Source organism: Centrocercus urophasianus, unplaced genomic scaffold (assembly GCF_019232065.1).
Source record: "Centrocercus urophasianus isolate 14NV4802_14NV808 unplaced genomic scaffold, USGS_Curo_1.0 seq_446, whole genome shotgun sequence".
Taxonomy (NCBI): domain Eukaryota; kingdom Metazoa; phylum Chordata; class Aves; order Galliformes; family Phasianidae; genus Centrocercus; species Centrocercus urophasianus.
In genome coordinates this window covers 3,834-19,580 of record NW_024885029.1, presented here as the reverse complement: position 1 = coordinate 19,580, position 15,747 = coordinate 3,834, and the positions used below count along the sequence as shown (strand labels likewise).

At 57.2% G+C, this 15,747-nt stretch overlaps 1 protein-coding gene across 4 annotated transcripts in view; it reads left to right on the top strand.

Moving 5' to 3' along the window:
• NHEJ1 (non-homologous end joining factor 1) overlaps positions 1-15,574 on the top strand; it is a 31,137-nt gene extending 15,563 nt beyond the window's left edge. For 2 of the 4 annotated variants that reach the window (XM_042834282.1, XM_042834280.1), the window contains exons 6-8: positions 14,383-14,500; positions 14,706-14,809; positions 15,138-15,574. In XM_042834282.1, coding sequence (XP_042690216.1) covers positions 14,383-14,500; positions 14,706-14,809; positions 15,138-15,218 — 303 coding nt within the window. In that variant the 3' untranslated portion in view covers positions 15,219-15,574. Of the gene's footprint in view, positions 1-14,382; positions 14,501-14,668; positions 14,810-15,137 lie in introns of those variants that run through there. The other 2 variants (XM_042834281.1, XM_042834283.1) reach the window with 2 other exon arrangements.
• Positions 15,575-15,747: the final 173 nt, after the last annotated feature.

Here is a 15,747-nt window from a genome sequence, read left to right as displayed (position 1 = left end):
TAGCTTTGCATTTCTGCATCACCCTGTTGCTGCCCTCACACAGGGATGCTCCCTAGCAGCAGAGCTGTGCCTTGCAGAAGCACTTTATCCCCTTAGTGAGAGCCATGCAGCAGCTGCCACGCAGCAGAGATGTGGGGTGGAGTGACCAGCGGGCTTTCCCCCGATCTCTGAGCACAGCCCCATGCTGATGGCAGCCGAGACGCAGCCTGTGCCCTGCCAGGTGTGGGTTTGGAACTGGAACGTGCCTGGGGCTTGTTCCTGCCCTGGGCTTCCCTGCAGCACAAGGGCTCTGAGGGCATACAGGTCCCTCTGTGCTGAGCTCTCTTGGGTGATCAGAGTGGATAATAGGGTTAAGCCCCAAATTTGGGAGTTCTCAGCCCATTTTTTGCTTTAGGAGGGCTATGAGGATTTGAAGGGTTTCTGGGAGCTGTGAAGGGCTGGGTTTGGGGTCCTGCTGCAGGTCTCTGCTAGGGCAAGGGAAGAAGGAAGGGAGCCAATTGGGTTCTGCCCAGTGCGGTGCAGGGAGCAAACAGCAGCCTGCCATGGCTCAGCTGCTCTTGTGATGTATTGCTTAATCCTTGGCAGGGATTTGCCTATTTATTTATAATTTTGCTGCAAAGCACGTTGATATTTGGTGTTTTCATATAAACCTCAGCTCTTGAAGTCATGGGATTGTAGGAAAAGTCAAATCTGCTGCAGAGGGTCATAAGGTCTCACCTGGCTCATGGCAGGTTCATACAGTGGGATACTGATGGTGGTAAGGCTCTGCTCGCTGAAGTGGGTGTGAAGACCAGCGGGCAAGAAGAGAGACCCCAAGAGTTTCCTGTGATGTAGGTACACTTCTGTATCTCTGCAGGTTTGGGGTCGCACATGTGCTTTGCATTTGATGCAAATGCCCTCGGGGTAAAAATAGAAGTTGCTTGCTCTGAATGATACCCTGCTGTATTCTCATGCCCACACTTTCCCTTGGAGATGGGGCATAGGGGTTGCTGCATTCCCATGGCTGCTATATCAAACCCAGCAGGATTTGCAGTGTGTGGATTTATGCACCCCACAGGGCTGTTAGAGCATCTCTTCTTCCCGATGGGGACTGGTGGTTATCTTCCCACTGCCCCTGCATCTCTCCTCTGTCCTCAGATCCCTCACTTCAGGCTCCTGATGGCTCTCAGATATTGATAACACTGAGAGCTGCTGTCTGGGGTATTTAGGTGATCCCATTGCTGTGGAATCAAATATATCCCGCATTCCCCATGCACAGGCCACAACTCTTGTGCTTTGGAGCTACAGTGCGATGCACCCTGAGGTGAACAGCATAGCGCAGAGCAGAGCTGTACAGAGGTAGTGTGGTGACTGGGTCTGGAGTTACTTCTGCTGTTATCACCCTGATTTTGCCAGGTGTATGCTGGGCATACACCAGGGCTGTAGGCATTGACATGCATCTTCCCTCAGCAGATGCCAGGACCTCCTGTTGCATGCGACGAGGGGCTGGGGTGTCAGGGCAAAGGATGCCAAGCCTGCTGCAGGGCTCTGTCTCCGTGCTGCCCCGTGGTGAGGTCTCCATGCCCTGGTGGCATCCCGTGGTGCCAATGGCCGGAGCCGTGGTGCCCGTGCCCCAGCTCCATGAAGTGCTGTCCCGTCTGTGCAACTCCTGGAGCTGCTGCAACTCCTGCCTCTTTCTGGTGCATGTTTATGGCTCGGAGGGAGCCGTCTTGCCCCAATTCCCCATGCACTCCTAATTTCATATGTCCATATATATCCATGCAGCATTTGATACAGGTTTTATGGGCATTTCCATACATTTTACAGACACAGCCATTACAGAGACAGGTTTCACCTGAGAAACCTCGGGGGACCGGAGCACTGAATCGCCTTAGTCTTGGCCTCAGAACAAGGCTCTCTTCTCTCTCTTGCCAGAGCTGCCGCTATCAGCTCTGCAGAGGGCTTGGGGATGGTGAGGGGCTGCCAAAGTCCTGCCCTGAGAGCTGTGACATGGCCCCTCCTTCCACCCTGCTTCTTGCTTCTGCAGGGCTCTGTCCTGTGCCGTGCAGCTGGGGTCTGCCTTCGCTTGTCACCCTCTGCTCAGCCCCCCATGCAAGGGTAAGCACGAACAGTATCTGGCCCTGCTTTGGGCTCCTGATTCCGCCATCTTCACACCATGCTGATGATGCACCAAGTAATTTTCCACTGTTTATCAGTGGTCCCATTTGCAAGGGAAATGCCTGCTCCCACTTTGGGCTGCCTCTATTTGATGCTGTGGGGACTGGTCCTCATTGCCCCGCCATCCCCAGCATGGCCTCAGCTATTCATAGCATCTCCCCTCGCCCCTTTTAAAGGCTGCTGAAAGCCTGGGGTCCACCCCACTCTGTTTTCTTGAGCAGGTCCCGAAAGCAGGAACCATTTGTGGCTTCCCCGGCCAGCGTGTCTCTGCTTGGGCTCCTTGCGGGTGTTATTTTCTGTGCTGTTTACTGTTCTTCTGTGGGCTGTCAGGTTTCCGCACCGGGGAAAGGCTTGTAAATGGGGGGGGGGAAGGGGGGAAGGGGCAGCGGGTCCACACGGAGGGGCTATGGGCAGAGAGGGGATGGAGGAGCACAGACATGGCCTTTATCGCAGCCTGGGGGATGTGTGGCTCATAAATCCGACTCAGGCAGATAGGGGATAAATCATCCCTGCTTGGGCATTGGTGGTTACCCATGGTTAGAAATTAACTTTGTGTTGGATGGGTCCCAGGCTGTGGGATGGGAAGGGGAGGCTGCTCTGGGCAGTGTGCCTCCTGCCCAGCCCCGAGGCCAGGCTGCAGCCGGAGAGCGGGTGCCCAGTGCCTGCCCCGGCCAGCAGGGCCGCTGGGTGCAATTAAGCTGTGAGCCGATGAAGCAAGCGGATGCTGTGGCCGAATCTGCGATGCGGGCGATGCCCTGGCACCTGCGGCAAGCTGGCCGTGCTCTGGTGTCTGGCTGTGGCTGCTGCACCAAGCTCGGGGAATGGGAAAGCACTGTGTGGGAGAGATGGGGACTTGAGGGGCAAGGTGTGGAGGGATGTGCTTGCTGTGAGGTTTCTCTCCCCGTGTAGCTGCCAGCCAGGGCTGGGCAAAGCTGTGGCTTTGCAGACCATGTGCGATCTCTGGTCCTTGTGTTTCTGCAGGTGGGAGGACACCGCAAAGACTACAGCCCCAGTTCCCCATCTTCTCCCTCTTCTCTGTCCCCAGCTCCCCCTTGAGCATCCCCAAACCCTGCCCCATACAGTGCCAGTGCATCCCAGGGGGATTTGACCCCTGCACCTGCAGCAGTCCCCCAAGGGTCTCTCCCATCCTTCTGCTCAGTGCCCGCAGCTGGGACCCCACCACTCCCATGTCCCACTGTGCCCACCAATGGGGCAGGGCGGTGGGGATGTTCCTTCCAGCTTCCAAGGCTGGGCTCACTCCCGGCTTGCTCTCTAATAGCTCTCCAGCTTTCCTTTCTAACGAGGCTCTAATTGGAAGCCAGTTGTGCTTCCCTTCCCCTCTCCTCAGAGCTCTCTGGTCCCAGTGCTGCAGGGCGATTAAGCTGAGGTTTTGGGTTTTTTTAATATGGCAGAATTATTTTGGAAGGGCCAGGATGGTTACATGACGGGCTTCTTGAAAAACCCCAGGCTTCGCTTTTCAGACGGGGCCTTTTCAAGTGGTTTTGCACAGTACACATCACTGGGCAGCGACCGTCTCGAACAGTTACTGTTAATTATAGATGCCTCTTTCCCGCTCGCCCATTACTCAAAGGATTTTTGTGTGTTTTAACAGTGTTTTACATCAGCCTGAATAAGACTTTATTCAGTATTTCCGAGAGTTGGAACTCGGGCATCCCCTGCTGTATGTGCTGTGCGTCCCTCTGCGTCCTGGGACTGGGCACCATCATGCCGGGCCCCTTGGATGTGCAGAGCCCTTTTGTTGGCTAGATGACCAACTGGGTGCCCAACAGGAGTCCTAGGGGAACTCTCCTAGGAGAAGAACTCATCGCTTGTCCTGTGACAACAAATTGCTCTGTGCATCCTTGGAGTCAGACCGTTCCCAGGGTGAGCCTCGCTTTAGGGCAGGGAGGCAGCTGAGGGTCACAGTGGTGTTGTCCAGGCAGAGCCCCTTGATGGTGGGATGTCATCTGGGCACCTCCACAACCTTTGTCTCCTGCAGCCCGGTGTACAGGGCACTGTGGTCAGGCCCATTTATAAAGCTGGTAAATATATCGGCAGGGTTTGTGTCCCCTCCAAAGGTCAATATTTGTGCAGAGTTTAATTTTAACTTAACAAGCAGTTGTTTGCAGACGCTGCCCTGTTTGTGAGTGTGTGTATGTGCTTCCCCACTGATCAATGCTCACAGGGTGCAAGCAGTGTGCGTGCGTGCGTGCACCCATGTGCCAGGCACTGAGGGCTGGCAGTGGGTGCCCGCTCCCCAAATGCTGCGGGCTGAGGGATGCAGGCCAGCGCCATGCGGTCCAGAGGATACGGATGCTATGGGGACAGGGTCTGCGGCTGAGGCTATAAATGCAACCCACAAACCTCTGGTGGAGGTGACAGCGGGCAAAATGTGCCCTGTGTGGCTCTGCACAGCAGCACATAGGGACAGCGGCTTCCCAGCCTGTTCTGACCAGTGCCGTGTGCTTGCTGCAGCTGCCCCTGCTCTTTCCCTCACTATCCCCCCGTGAGCCCCTGTGGGTTTTGTGGCTCTCTCTCATTTTCTGGCAACGCGCAGCTCCAAGCTGAGCACATCAGTCAGGCTTTGTGCAGGGCTTGGGCTCCCAGTGCTGTCCCCTGGCTGCTCTCATGATCCAAAAAATGTCATGGTACTCTTCCAGCATCACTGCCAGACCAGTTTCATCCCTCCCTGGCTGAGCTTCCACCTTGCCAAGCAGGGTAATGTGGCACCGCAGGCACACCTGTTCCTGGCTGAAGCTGATGGCAATTTGGAGAGATCCAGAGGCAGATGTCCTGGTGTCTTGGTGTTCTGTCTTTCTGCACCTCCAGCCAAAATCCAGTGTCATGGGTCTGGCTATATGTCCCCAGCTTTATCCCAGCAGGGCTGGGGGCAGGCATGTAGCCCCTTGGGATGCAGATCCTCATGGGTACCTGCGGAGCATCCCTGCCTGACTCTGATACTCACTCTCAGCCCATCTGCAGGAAAACAGGAGAACAGCAATAGGCATGGTCAGGGCAGGATCTGCGAGACACAGCTGGGATGAGAGCTGCGCGCCCATGGTCCCTCAAGGCTACCTCACTTTCGGCAGGAGAGGAGCACATGGCCGGGAGCAGTAGGGCTGGGAGGGAGCTACCAGGGCTCCATGTTTTGCAGCCCGCCTTTGTGGGCAATGAGGTTTGGTTTCCGTCTTTCTGCTCTTTTCCTCTTCCTCGCCAGGCCCTGGGGCTGCTGACCTCAAAGGGAAAGCAGGCTGCGAGGGACAGCATTGAGGCCAGGCAGGGGTAAACATGGGGCTGAGGCTGGCCAGGCAGTGGGTGACGGGGTGAGGTCATGCCGTGACGTCAGCTCTGTGGCTTTAGGGACAGCCGTGGTTAGGCTGCCTGAGGAGGGGCGGCTTGTTTTCCTGCAGCTCTGCTGCTTGCTCCCGGTGCCCGTCTAACTTATAAAGTTTAATGGCCAGTTTAAAAGGTTCCTGCCATGGGCACCTTGTTGCCAGTTTTAGGTTTTTAATTGGGAAACTTTCCCCTCTGTGGTTGCGGTGGAAGGACTCAGGTCCACTCGGGGCTGGTAATCGGGATGTGCGGGTGCTGAGGAGATGGTTTAGAGGGCTCTATTCCCATCACCAGTATCAGTGGGACATGCATAGCATGAGGGGCGAGCTGCAGAAGACCCGTGCCCCCCCACAGTCCGCACACTTGTGGAATACACTCAGCAACCTGCTCCTGATTGGTGCTGGGGACACATGTTGCTGCAGGAGCATCCTTATCCCATGGCCCTTGGGAGATGCTAGGAGTCCCCGTGCCCTTCTCCAAGTCCATCTCTGTGTTCCTGTGCTGCATGCAGGTGGCCAGAGCAAGGCAGCAGTCCCACTGTGCAGGCTGTGAAGCCATGCTGTGAGCATCGCAGTTCCCAAGTGGATCTGGGGCAGTTCTGACTGAGGCTGGTGGGAGCTCCAAGGCAGAGCAGGCAAAGAGTGTGCACCTTACGGGTTGAACTCCCTTTGGGTGGGCACCCGGAGCACAATCTATAAATAACATGCGGAGAAGTGCTCTGGAAAGCAGAGGAGTGGCCTTGGTTTACCAGCACGTTCCTACCATGGCTTTCAAGTGGTTCCCCTGTGTGTCCCTGCCAGCTGCTGGCACATCTGCACCCTGGGGGCTGTGGGGTGTGCCGACAGAAGGTGGGCTGCTCTCAGCCCCAGTGCACCCAGTGCAGTGCCACGTGGGCACGGAGCTGGTGCTGGAGTCCCAGAGCAGCGCTGCCTTTGCCAGGCTTGTAATTGATTCCTGTTCTCTTTCTTGGGCTGTAGATGTGCTGGCATCCACTGAAGAGACATGTTTTTTGTGTTTTGAGGTGGTCAGAGAGGCTCGCATCCTCAACTTCTGGAGGCAGGGGGTTTGAGGGGACCATGGCCACACTGTTTTGGGGCTGATGATAAATAATCCTATGCTGAACAAAAAGGAAGTAGAAAAATGTAGAATGGAAACAGCAAGGCTTTTAAAAAGGGGTGGGCAAACCCATCAGTGCAAGGCATTGCTGCATGGAGCAGGCAAGGGCTGGAGCGTGGGGATGAGAGCAGAGCGCACAGATCCTTAGCATAGCAGGCACCAAGGTGGATGAATGGAGGAGCAGGAGGAAACGTCCGTGCAGCAGGAGGAAGAGAGCCTGGCAGCACTCCAGGCATGCTGCCGGGCTGGGTGTGATTTCCTCTTCGCCATGCATGAAGAGCTGGCCAGCATCCCTACTCTGGGTGAGCGTGGAGCAGAGCAGTGCTGCTGTCACAGAGTTCAGAATTTGGATTCCGTAGTCTTTGACAGCATGGCAGCCATGAGAGCTGTGCGAAGTGGCTGGGAACATCCTGCACCCTGCCCCAGCCCTGCAGGTGCTGCTCAGCTTCCAAAACTAAACCTCACAGGGCAGAGATAGATGGGGGTGTGGTCCCTCTATTTCCCCGCAGCCCCGCTGGGACCCCATCTCTTTCTCAAGAGGGGACGCTCCTGACAGGGTGTTTTATTTGCAGCAGGTGCCTGAAATCCAACCCACTGCCCTGCGCTCCTTCCCCTCACCTGGGGATGAACCCGGGCGGGGGCACGGCTGCGCAGGGTCAGACCCCTATGGGCTCCCCCTGGCCAGGGTTATCCTCATGTAACACCAATGAACTGCTCCTGCTGTGGGCAACAAGCGTGTAATGCCTGATTTCACAGCACCAGAGTGCTGGGTTTGCTTGTGGCAATGATGTTCTTTCCTGGCCAACTCTGACCTGCAGCCCAAGGACACTTGTCACCTCCCGATATGGGTACCATGATGTGCTCAGCCAGCCCTTTTTTCCTCGATTGTTCTCTCCCGGTGCCACTTCCTGCTCATCCCCCTGCACCCTGCATTGCTGGCTGAGCTCATTCAGCTCTGGCTGGGTTTACAGCATGGAATGCAGAGCTGCCACTGGCCGTCCTCCAGCCTAAACATCCCCACCCCATGGTGTGACACGAGCTGATAATGCAGCAGGTATCTCGTGCCCAGTCCGCGACCTACAGGCGCACGGCCTTGGAGGCTGTCACTTATCTCCTCCGTGTGCTCACGCTGTCTCTCATCCCCAAGCAATGTTCTCAGCGCCTCTGGTTTTTGCTCTGGGCCAAACCCACATGCACATTGCCCGAGACCGACTCCGAACAGGCTCCTTTGATGAGCAGGGCTTAAATATATATTTGGCATTCCAGCGGCAGCATGCCGAGCGTGGCCTGGGGTGTGAAAGTGTTTGCTTGACAAACGCCGGAGACTCTCGCCTCTCTGCCGGCCCTGGGGACTCACAGGAGAGAAATGTCAAGGAATTTTTCACCTCTCTGTTTTTATTTTGCTTTTACTTTGTTTTCCTTCTGAGGGCACATTTGTAATGCTGGTGATTGGCAGTCCCAAAGCCTGAGCTCCCCTCCTTCCCTGGGTCGGAGATGGGTGAGATCACCATCCTCAGTGCCCATGCAGCAAGGGGTCCGTGGTGCTGGGCTGCAGAGCCAGGACGGTTCTGCATGGGGAGGATGAAGAAGGCAGAGCATGCCCTGCTCTCCAGGTATGGCAGCCTGCACCCCAACTATAAATGGGGAGGGGGTCCTGTGGCACCTGATTTGGTTTCAGAGCTCACGTCTTCACTGCATGCTAGAGCAGGTCAAGTTGGGGAGGGGGTAGGGGACTGAGTCTGTGTGTTCCCAGCTGTCCCTGTCGTAATCCCTCCTGAAAGAGAATCCTCTACTCTGCTTCATCCCTGTTTATCTGCCAGCAGTGCACCCTGGCCCTAAATCACCCCCTGCATCCACTGATGGATGCTCCCACTGTTGGGATGCTGGGGTGTTTGGGGCTAAGATTTGGACAAGGAAGGCGGAATGGGGGTGAGGGCCTGGGGGACTATGAAGAAGGGGGGTTATCCCCAGGGCTTGGCTTGGGCTCTCCGAGATTTCCTTCCCTGCTTGCTGAAGAATCACTGGCTTGTCTGGTGGAACGCAGGCCCATGGATTTCCTGGGCAGTGAGCCCCTTTCATGTGGCCGCTTGCAAACTCTCATGACATCACTGGGGGCTGCTCCTCCTGGAGACAAACCCAGTGCTTTTTAGGGCTTTGCCACCCCATGCCCCAGCCTGTGTGTTTTGGCCAGGGGGACCCAGGGAACTGCATCCAAGAACGTCTGCTCTGGCACGGAGACGGCATGGGGCCACGGTCAGGGGGAGAGCAGCGCGTCCCCTGCTGAATAAACATGGGCTGGCCAGGCTGGAGGGGACTTTTCCAGGTTGGACCACACCCCGGGGGGCTATTTTTGCCATGAATGAAGGGGCTGTGTGCTCGCCAGGCAGCCTAGCCTCCTGCCACTGCTGCTGTGCTGAGAGCAAGCCTGACACTCAATCTGCTGCCTGGCCAAAACCCAACATCTGTGCTGAGCAGCTGGGCACTGCCCAGGGGACAGCTGGGCATCACAGGGACACCTGGGCACTGCCACAGGTGGGCTCTGCTCAGGTGGACATTTGGGCACTAGGGGAAAAACTAGGCACCATGGGGGTACCTGGGCATGGGCACAGTTGATCAGTGCCTGCAGGGACACTGGCCACCAGACTCACCTGGTCACCACCCAGAAGGGACATCTGTATCACCATGGCACTGGTGATGAAGGGGGTGTGTCCCTGTATTCTCTGGGCAAGGTGGTACCATGCCAGGGATGGTGCTGGCTGCAGGAAATGGGAAACATGGGCTGTCACCAGCATGGAGAGGTGACAGTGACTCAGTGGTGGTGCCAGCAGTGGTGCCAGTGCTTCTGGGGCACGTCAGACCCTGTACTGCTAACCCACTCTGCCAGCAAGATGCCTATGTTAGCTCAGGGATTAGCCCTGATGTCCCCTCCACATTTCCTGCTTCAGTTTCGGTTGAGGATGGGACAGTGTCCCAGGGGCAGCCCCCCCCTGGCCGGTTGCACCCATGCCAGGAAGGAACTGCAAAGCCACCAGGGAGGAGCAGCTCAGCCTGGTTCTGAGCGCACCCAAATTTGCCCCAGAGCTCCTAATCTCACTTGGCTCAGCCCCAAGCTTCTTCTGCTTGGAGCCTTGGTGGTGCAGCTAATCCCCAGTTGGCTCAGGATCATGCTAGGTGCAGTATCCCCCCACCACTCTCAGGCTTTGCTTTCCAAGGGGCTGCTCTGCCCATCCTCTCCTGCTGGCATGGCACAAGCCCCAGTTGTCCCCTCCCTGCCCCATGTTCTCACTTCTCAGCCAATATCTCTGCCCCAGGGGAGCCATGAGCTTGTCTGTGCCGGGTGGAGCTAGGGCACAGCATCCCACTCGCCACTGTCCCTTATTGCCGCGTGGCACCCATGTGATTCATCAGGTGTGGCTTCGTTTCCGTCACCCCACTTTGCAGGAAGTTTCTTGGCCAGCCCCCTAGGTGCCCTGAGCAATAACAAGCCAGGATGAGCTGGCCGACCTTCCTGAGAAACCCTACAATAACAAACTGGCGCTATGTGTCCAGCTTTCCTGGATGGACAATAATAAACCAGCATGAGCTGGCATGCCTCGCAGCGCAACCCTGCAATAATGGAGCTGGGTGATGTGTCCACCCTACACAGTAGCAAGCTGGCATGAACCAGCCAGCTACCTTGCCAAGAGGGGTCCCCAGGAAAAGCTGGATGCTGGGTTCAGGGCTGGCACATGCCTGCAGCCAGCATGGAACTGGGTGTGCCACAGCAGCCCCTTGTCCCTGGTGCAGCTGTACCATCGCCTCACCGACTCTCCTTTCCCCTGGATTCGTCCCTGGGACCTGGAAGAGCAGCAGGAGGGCAGGGCAGGGCAGGACCCCAGCATCCCCACTACCATGCAGCAGCACAATGCGCTGCATGCTGTAATCCAACCCGCGGGAACAGCACAAGGGGAAAAGAAAAGAGTATTGAGCAGCGGGCCGCTGCGGTCACTGGGCTGCATAGACTGCTGGTTGTTGAGCGGGTGCCTCGCTCGCAAAGGCCGCCTTGATGAAGTGTGAGACGGCACTTACGGAGGGACGCAGGCAGGCATTCTCGCTCCATCTTCCGCTCACAGTGCCGCTCTTTATGCGCCTGACATTTGCTTGCTGGAAAGGCCTTGAAAGTAGGGGGAAAGGAAAACATCACCCACAGCAGGGCCATGAGCATTGCCGGGAGGAGTGTGGGGCCGTGCCAGGCTGTGCCGTGCCGTGTCAAGCTGTGCCAGGCTGTGCCTCTTGGCTGCCCTGGCTTTGCCGCCTGCTGTTCCCTGGGGTGACCCCATCACCTCTATCACCTCTCTGAGCTCCGGGCTGCCTTCTCCAGCCAGCACAGACGCTTCCTGCCAGGTGTGTGCAGTGCTGGCTCTATGCCGGGGAAGCCCTGGCCATCCTACCCTTCCTGCACCGTGCCAGCGCCTCTCCTGGCTGCTGCTGCTGCATGCCTGCATGGGATGAGGTGCTGGGGACATTGCAGGGTCAAAGCTTGGGCACATCCCTCTGTTGTCCCTTCCCTTGATCCCAACCAGAAGGCAGCAACTCGAATGCGTCCTCCCACAGGTAGGACCCTTTGCTGGTGGCACAGACCTGTGCTCTTCTCTGCTTGTCCCAGGGTGAATCTTTGGCAGCTCAAAGCCTGCAACAGGGAGGGTGGTAGCAGCCAAACCATGAGGCACAGCAACGCCCCAGCAATGAAGCTCCTGCCCACCACAGGCTGCTTGCTGCAGTGTCACCAGACTTTGCTATGTCAGTGCAGTGCCAGCTGCCATGCTCATCCTGCTCCCAGGCCACTGCTCCACTACGCTGCTTCTGCAGATCTGCTGTTGGGGCCAACCCGGGAAAGCCTTCCACCCCCCCCATCCTCCCCCCGTGGCACACACCCCTTGGCTCCTGGCCCCTGTAGGAATTATTAAGTGTGCCCCTGTGGAGCATGTGCTGAGGCTGGCCACGGGAATGTGGGCAGATCTGACATACAAGCCACAGCAGCCAGGCTGTAATTTCCAAACAGGCCCTGTTCACTCTGTTTTCCAGTTAAAAATATATTAAAAAATAGGAATGTGGGGTTTGCAGTGAAGAATGCTGGTAACCGCTTCGAACGTCTGGTGTGATAATGAAAGGGTCAGTCCTCAGCTTTGAGCGCGACCGATTTAGACTCTGGTGCTTGGCACGAGCGTGGGGGCCCAGAACGGCCCCTCCATCCTGCAGCCCTGTGCCAGGGGATGGTGGCGCTGCTTCACCCATGGGTGACATGGCCAAGGGGACATCCGAAGTCCCATCTCTTACGGGCCCTTGCAAAGGGAGTGTGGGTAGGGATGGGTGAAGGCAGGGCGATGGGGATGAATGCTGTGTCTGGGCTGCATCTCCTTGTGAGCTGTCCTTGCTGAGCACAGGTGCAGTGCCCTAGCCCCCCCTTCCCGGGCAGCCCCCCCAGCTTGGCTAATCGCAGTGTTCAGGCTGTGCTACTGAGCATCCCGTGCCGGTGCCGCAGCCTTGAGCAGCTCCTGATACTGGGGCACGGCTCTTGGCCTTGCGAGCAGGTAGTCATAACATGGGGTGACCCCCCCTGCCAGCTCTCCAGGCACCGCAGTGGGGGAACCTGGCTGGCACCCCTTGTGTCCCGGTTCCCACAGAGAAGTAATCAGAGAAAAACAAAAGGCTCCAGCAGCCAGGGCTGAAGCCATACTGGGGACAACAGACTGGCTGCAGCAGGGTTTGGCTCTGCGATGCGCTGAAGTCATGGGGCAAGTAGAAAGGAGATGTCACCCACAGCCACATCTTGTCTCTCTACCTGCCCCTCTGGGGAGACCTTCTTGTCCCTCACATCCTCCGGGGCCATCAGGTGGCCACTGGCTGGCACAGCACACTCTGCTCCCCGCTGAGTCACAGCTCTATGGAGAAACTCTTCCAGCGCTGCTCATAAATTCATTGATTTCCCTTCAGGTCCGTGCCTAGCAGCTTCCCATCCTACCCTGCCCAATGGCTCAGAGCTGCCTGCTGACTCCCAGATTCCAGCCCAGGCTTTCAGCAGCCCCTTCCCAGAGCCACGGGCCCTGTACCTGCAGCCCTGACTGCTCCCAGGGATTGCTCAGTGGCAGGGGACAGCAGCAGGGTGCTGGCACCAGCACCAAGTGGCTGTGCAGGGACTCCCCTGTCCCACAAGGGCACTGACCCACACAGTGCTATCTGGTACACTTTGCTCACTCTGCTGCCGTTCCTGGCTTTCCTGGGAGCTGCTGTTTGCTTTTCTCTGAATTATGACTCCAGTTCATGCCTTTGATCTAGGCTGTATCGGCCACCCGATGCCAGCCCCTCTGCTGCCTTTGAAGTACAGTCAATCTCCTTCCCAGCATTGGACACTGCTTTTGCAGCCTCAGGAGCAACCCTGGCCCTGGGGGTCTGAGACATCTAGTGCGAGAGCTCCCAGGGATGTCCAAGGCGCTCAGCATCCCTCATCCTCCCCTGGATCTCATGCTGTGCTAGCATTGCACAAAGCCCAGAGGTGGCAATGCAGGGTGGTGAGCAGCCCCAAGTATGCTGTAGGGCTTGGACCAGAGCACTGCTGTCTCCTTTGGCAGTGGGCAGGGACACAGATGCTGGCCAAAAAGCAGGCCCCAATGACTTGTCTGTCCTGCAGCTAAGAGGTCTTCCATGCTTTCTACTCCAGCAGGAAGTCTGAGAGCTGCGGAGAAGGTGCCCTTCTGGACACTATCACTGCCCTCCCTTCCTAGCACAGAGTGCCAAGGGTCTTTGCCTGCCCTCTCTGCCCTTGGGATGCTGTCCCAGGCTCTGGGCTCTGGCCTTGAGTGGGTCTGAGTGTCCCCATCCCCTCCCCGCTTCCCCATCCTGGGGAGGAATCAGCCTTATCTGTTACACTTTGTTCTCCTGCTGTTTGGGTGTGGAGCTGAGCAGAGGTTACTGCTGGACCTTTGACACACACACATACATGGAGACACAAACAGTGCCACGTGCATCCCTAGCTACACTCATCACACATGCATACACCTGCACATGTGTACAGCTGCACATCACTGAGCAACCCCCCTCAGATGCATTTCCCCAGCCCTGCCTGCACACCTACTTTCCTGCACCCCTTCATAGCCGTTGTGCCCTAGGCATCCTCCAAGGTCCCTGCACATGTTGACACAGCCCTTATGCTGAGAGCAGCATCCCTCAGCGGGCATGGGCATGAGGGGGATTTCTCTGCATCAGCACTGGATGTGGCTTATGCTGCTTGTGCAGGCATCGCTGCACAGGAGACTGTGACAAGGCAGGGGCTCCTTGCCCCCCAGTGTGCCTGGGGTCCTGCCCATGCCAAAAGCTTTTGTTCCTTATCAGCATGCCTCCACACTGCTTCTGCTGGGGAAGCCACAGCCCTTCCCATGTGATCTTATCTTCAGCAGCTCATGAATGACCATGCGAGCAGCTGCCCTGACCTCTGCCATCTTCCTCCTAATGGGAAGGCAGAGCAGGTGTGCAGCTGTGTGTGTGTGTGCGTGTGTGCCCATGTGAGCATGTGCATGCACAACTAGGGAGCATCTGCGTGCCTGCAAGTGGTGGTGCAGCACCAGGGCAGAACCATGTTGTGGTCTCCATGTGAAGCGCAGAGTCCTGCAGGTAGGCACACACAGCACCTTCCCTGCTGTCCAGCACAAGGCAGGGTGGTCTGGCAGGAGCTGGCTGCTCCCGGGGCTGTTCCAGACCCTGATGCTGGCAGTGGGGTGACTGCCTCTGGCCTCTCCACAGAGCCTGCCCCAAATCTGCAGTGCAGGAGATGGACACGCATTCACCTCCGCTCTGCGGCAGCTCTACATGGCAGTGATGCTGCAGGAGGCCAAGCCGGCTCGGAAACGGCATCACCCAGGTGAGGAGCTCCTGGCTGGGAAGTGGGGGAATGTGGAATACTCCTGGGTCAAGCCCCCTTCCCAGGGGAATGGGAATGACGTCCTGGATGCAACCGACTCCCCTTTGCTTTGAGCTGAGCTCCCTTTGTTCCCAGCGTGGGCTTGGGTGATACTCTGTGTTTCCTCAGCTCAACCCCAAATTGCATCTCTCCCTTCTGGCACCAGAGGACACTGAGGACCTGGCGCCTACTGCAGAAACCTCAGGGCACCCCGACCCAGCGCCCCAGTCGCCAGTGGACGAAACAGCATCTTTGAGCAAGGAAGCCACGGTGAGCACGATGCTGGGAACAGTCTGTTCTTGCCAGCAGAGGGATGGGGCTTCATGCACTGGCAGGGGATTGAAGCCAGTTGTTGCATGCTCTGCTGCCCTCAGTGCCCAGCCTTGTGCAGCCCAGCCCTGTGCCCCACCAAGGTGGGCCAGTGGGCTTGGGTTGATTTCTAGCACATCCCACTCCCTGTATACACTGACTGGGAGACACATGGGCTTGTTGCACACACGTACTGTTGCACTTCCCCATGGGGTGTCACTGCTCCCATTTGCACCCATCCTGCACCAAACCCCCCAGGGGGCTGACATTGCCTCCCCTTTGCTCACAGCCGACCTCCTCCCCAGTGCAGAAGCCCCGACTACCTGTGGCCAAGGCCAAGCCGAAGAAGGCAAAAGGGCTCTTCAGCTGAAAGGTTGCTGCTGCTGTCCTGAGGGTCTCTGTCCCACAGCACCTAAGAAAGGCTGTGTGGATCACCACATGTCCTATGCCTCATCTGCATCTCCCTGTGGATTCTTCTGGGGTCATTCCCCACTGCCGAGGAGACGGAATTTCTTGCCCACCTGTTGATATCTCAGGGAATTCTTTGTGCTTCTGCCCAGATGCAGATCCCAGGCTGCCTATGTGGAGCTCGTGCTGGACCTGGGGGTAGTGGGAGGGATGCTGCCATGTGGGTGCCCAGACAGAAACTGCAGGGCTCTGGTGAGGTGTTCCTTTGGCTGGAAGACAAAGTCCTGCCCTTTGCAATAAAGGTCTGCATCTGGGTGATGTTCCTTCTCCCTCTGCTCTGCCCCTCCTCAGCCCATGGTGCTGAGACAGGGGTGCAACCTCTGGTGCAGCATATTATAGATTCTCTCTGTATTCAAAGTATAATTTCTACCCCCTCACACACCGTCCTTCCTTCCTTCCTTCCTTCCTTCCTTCCTTCCTTCCTTCCTTCC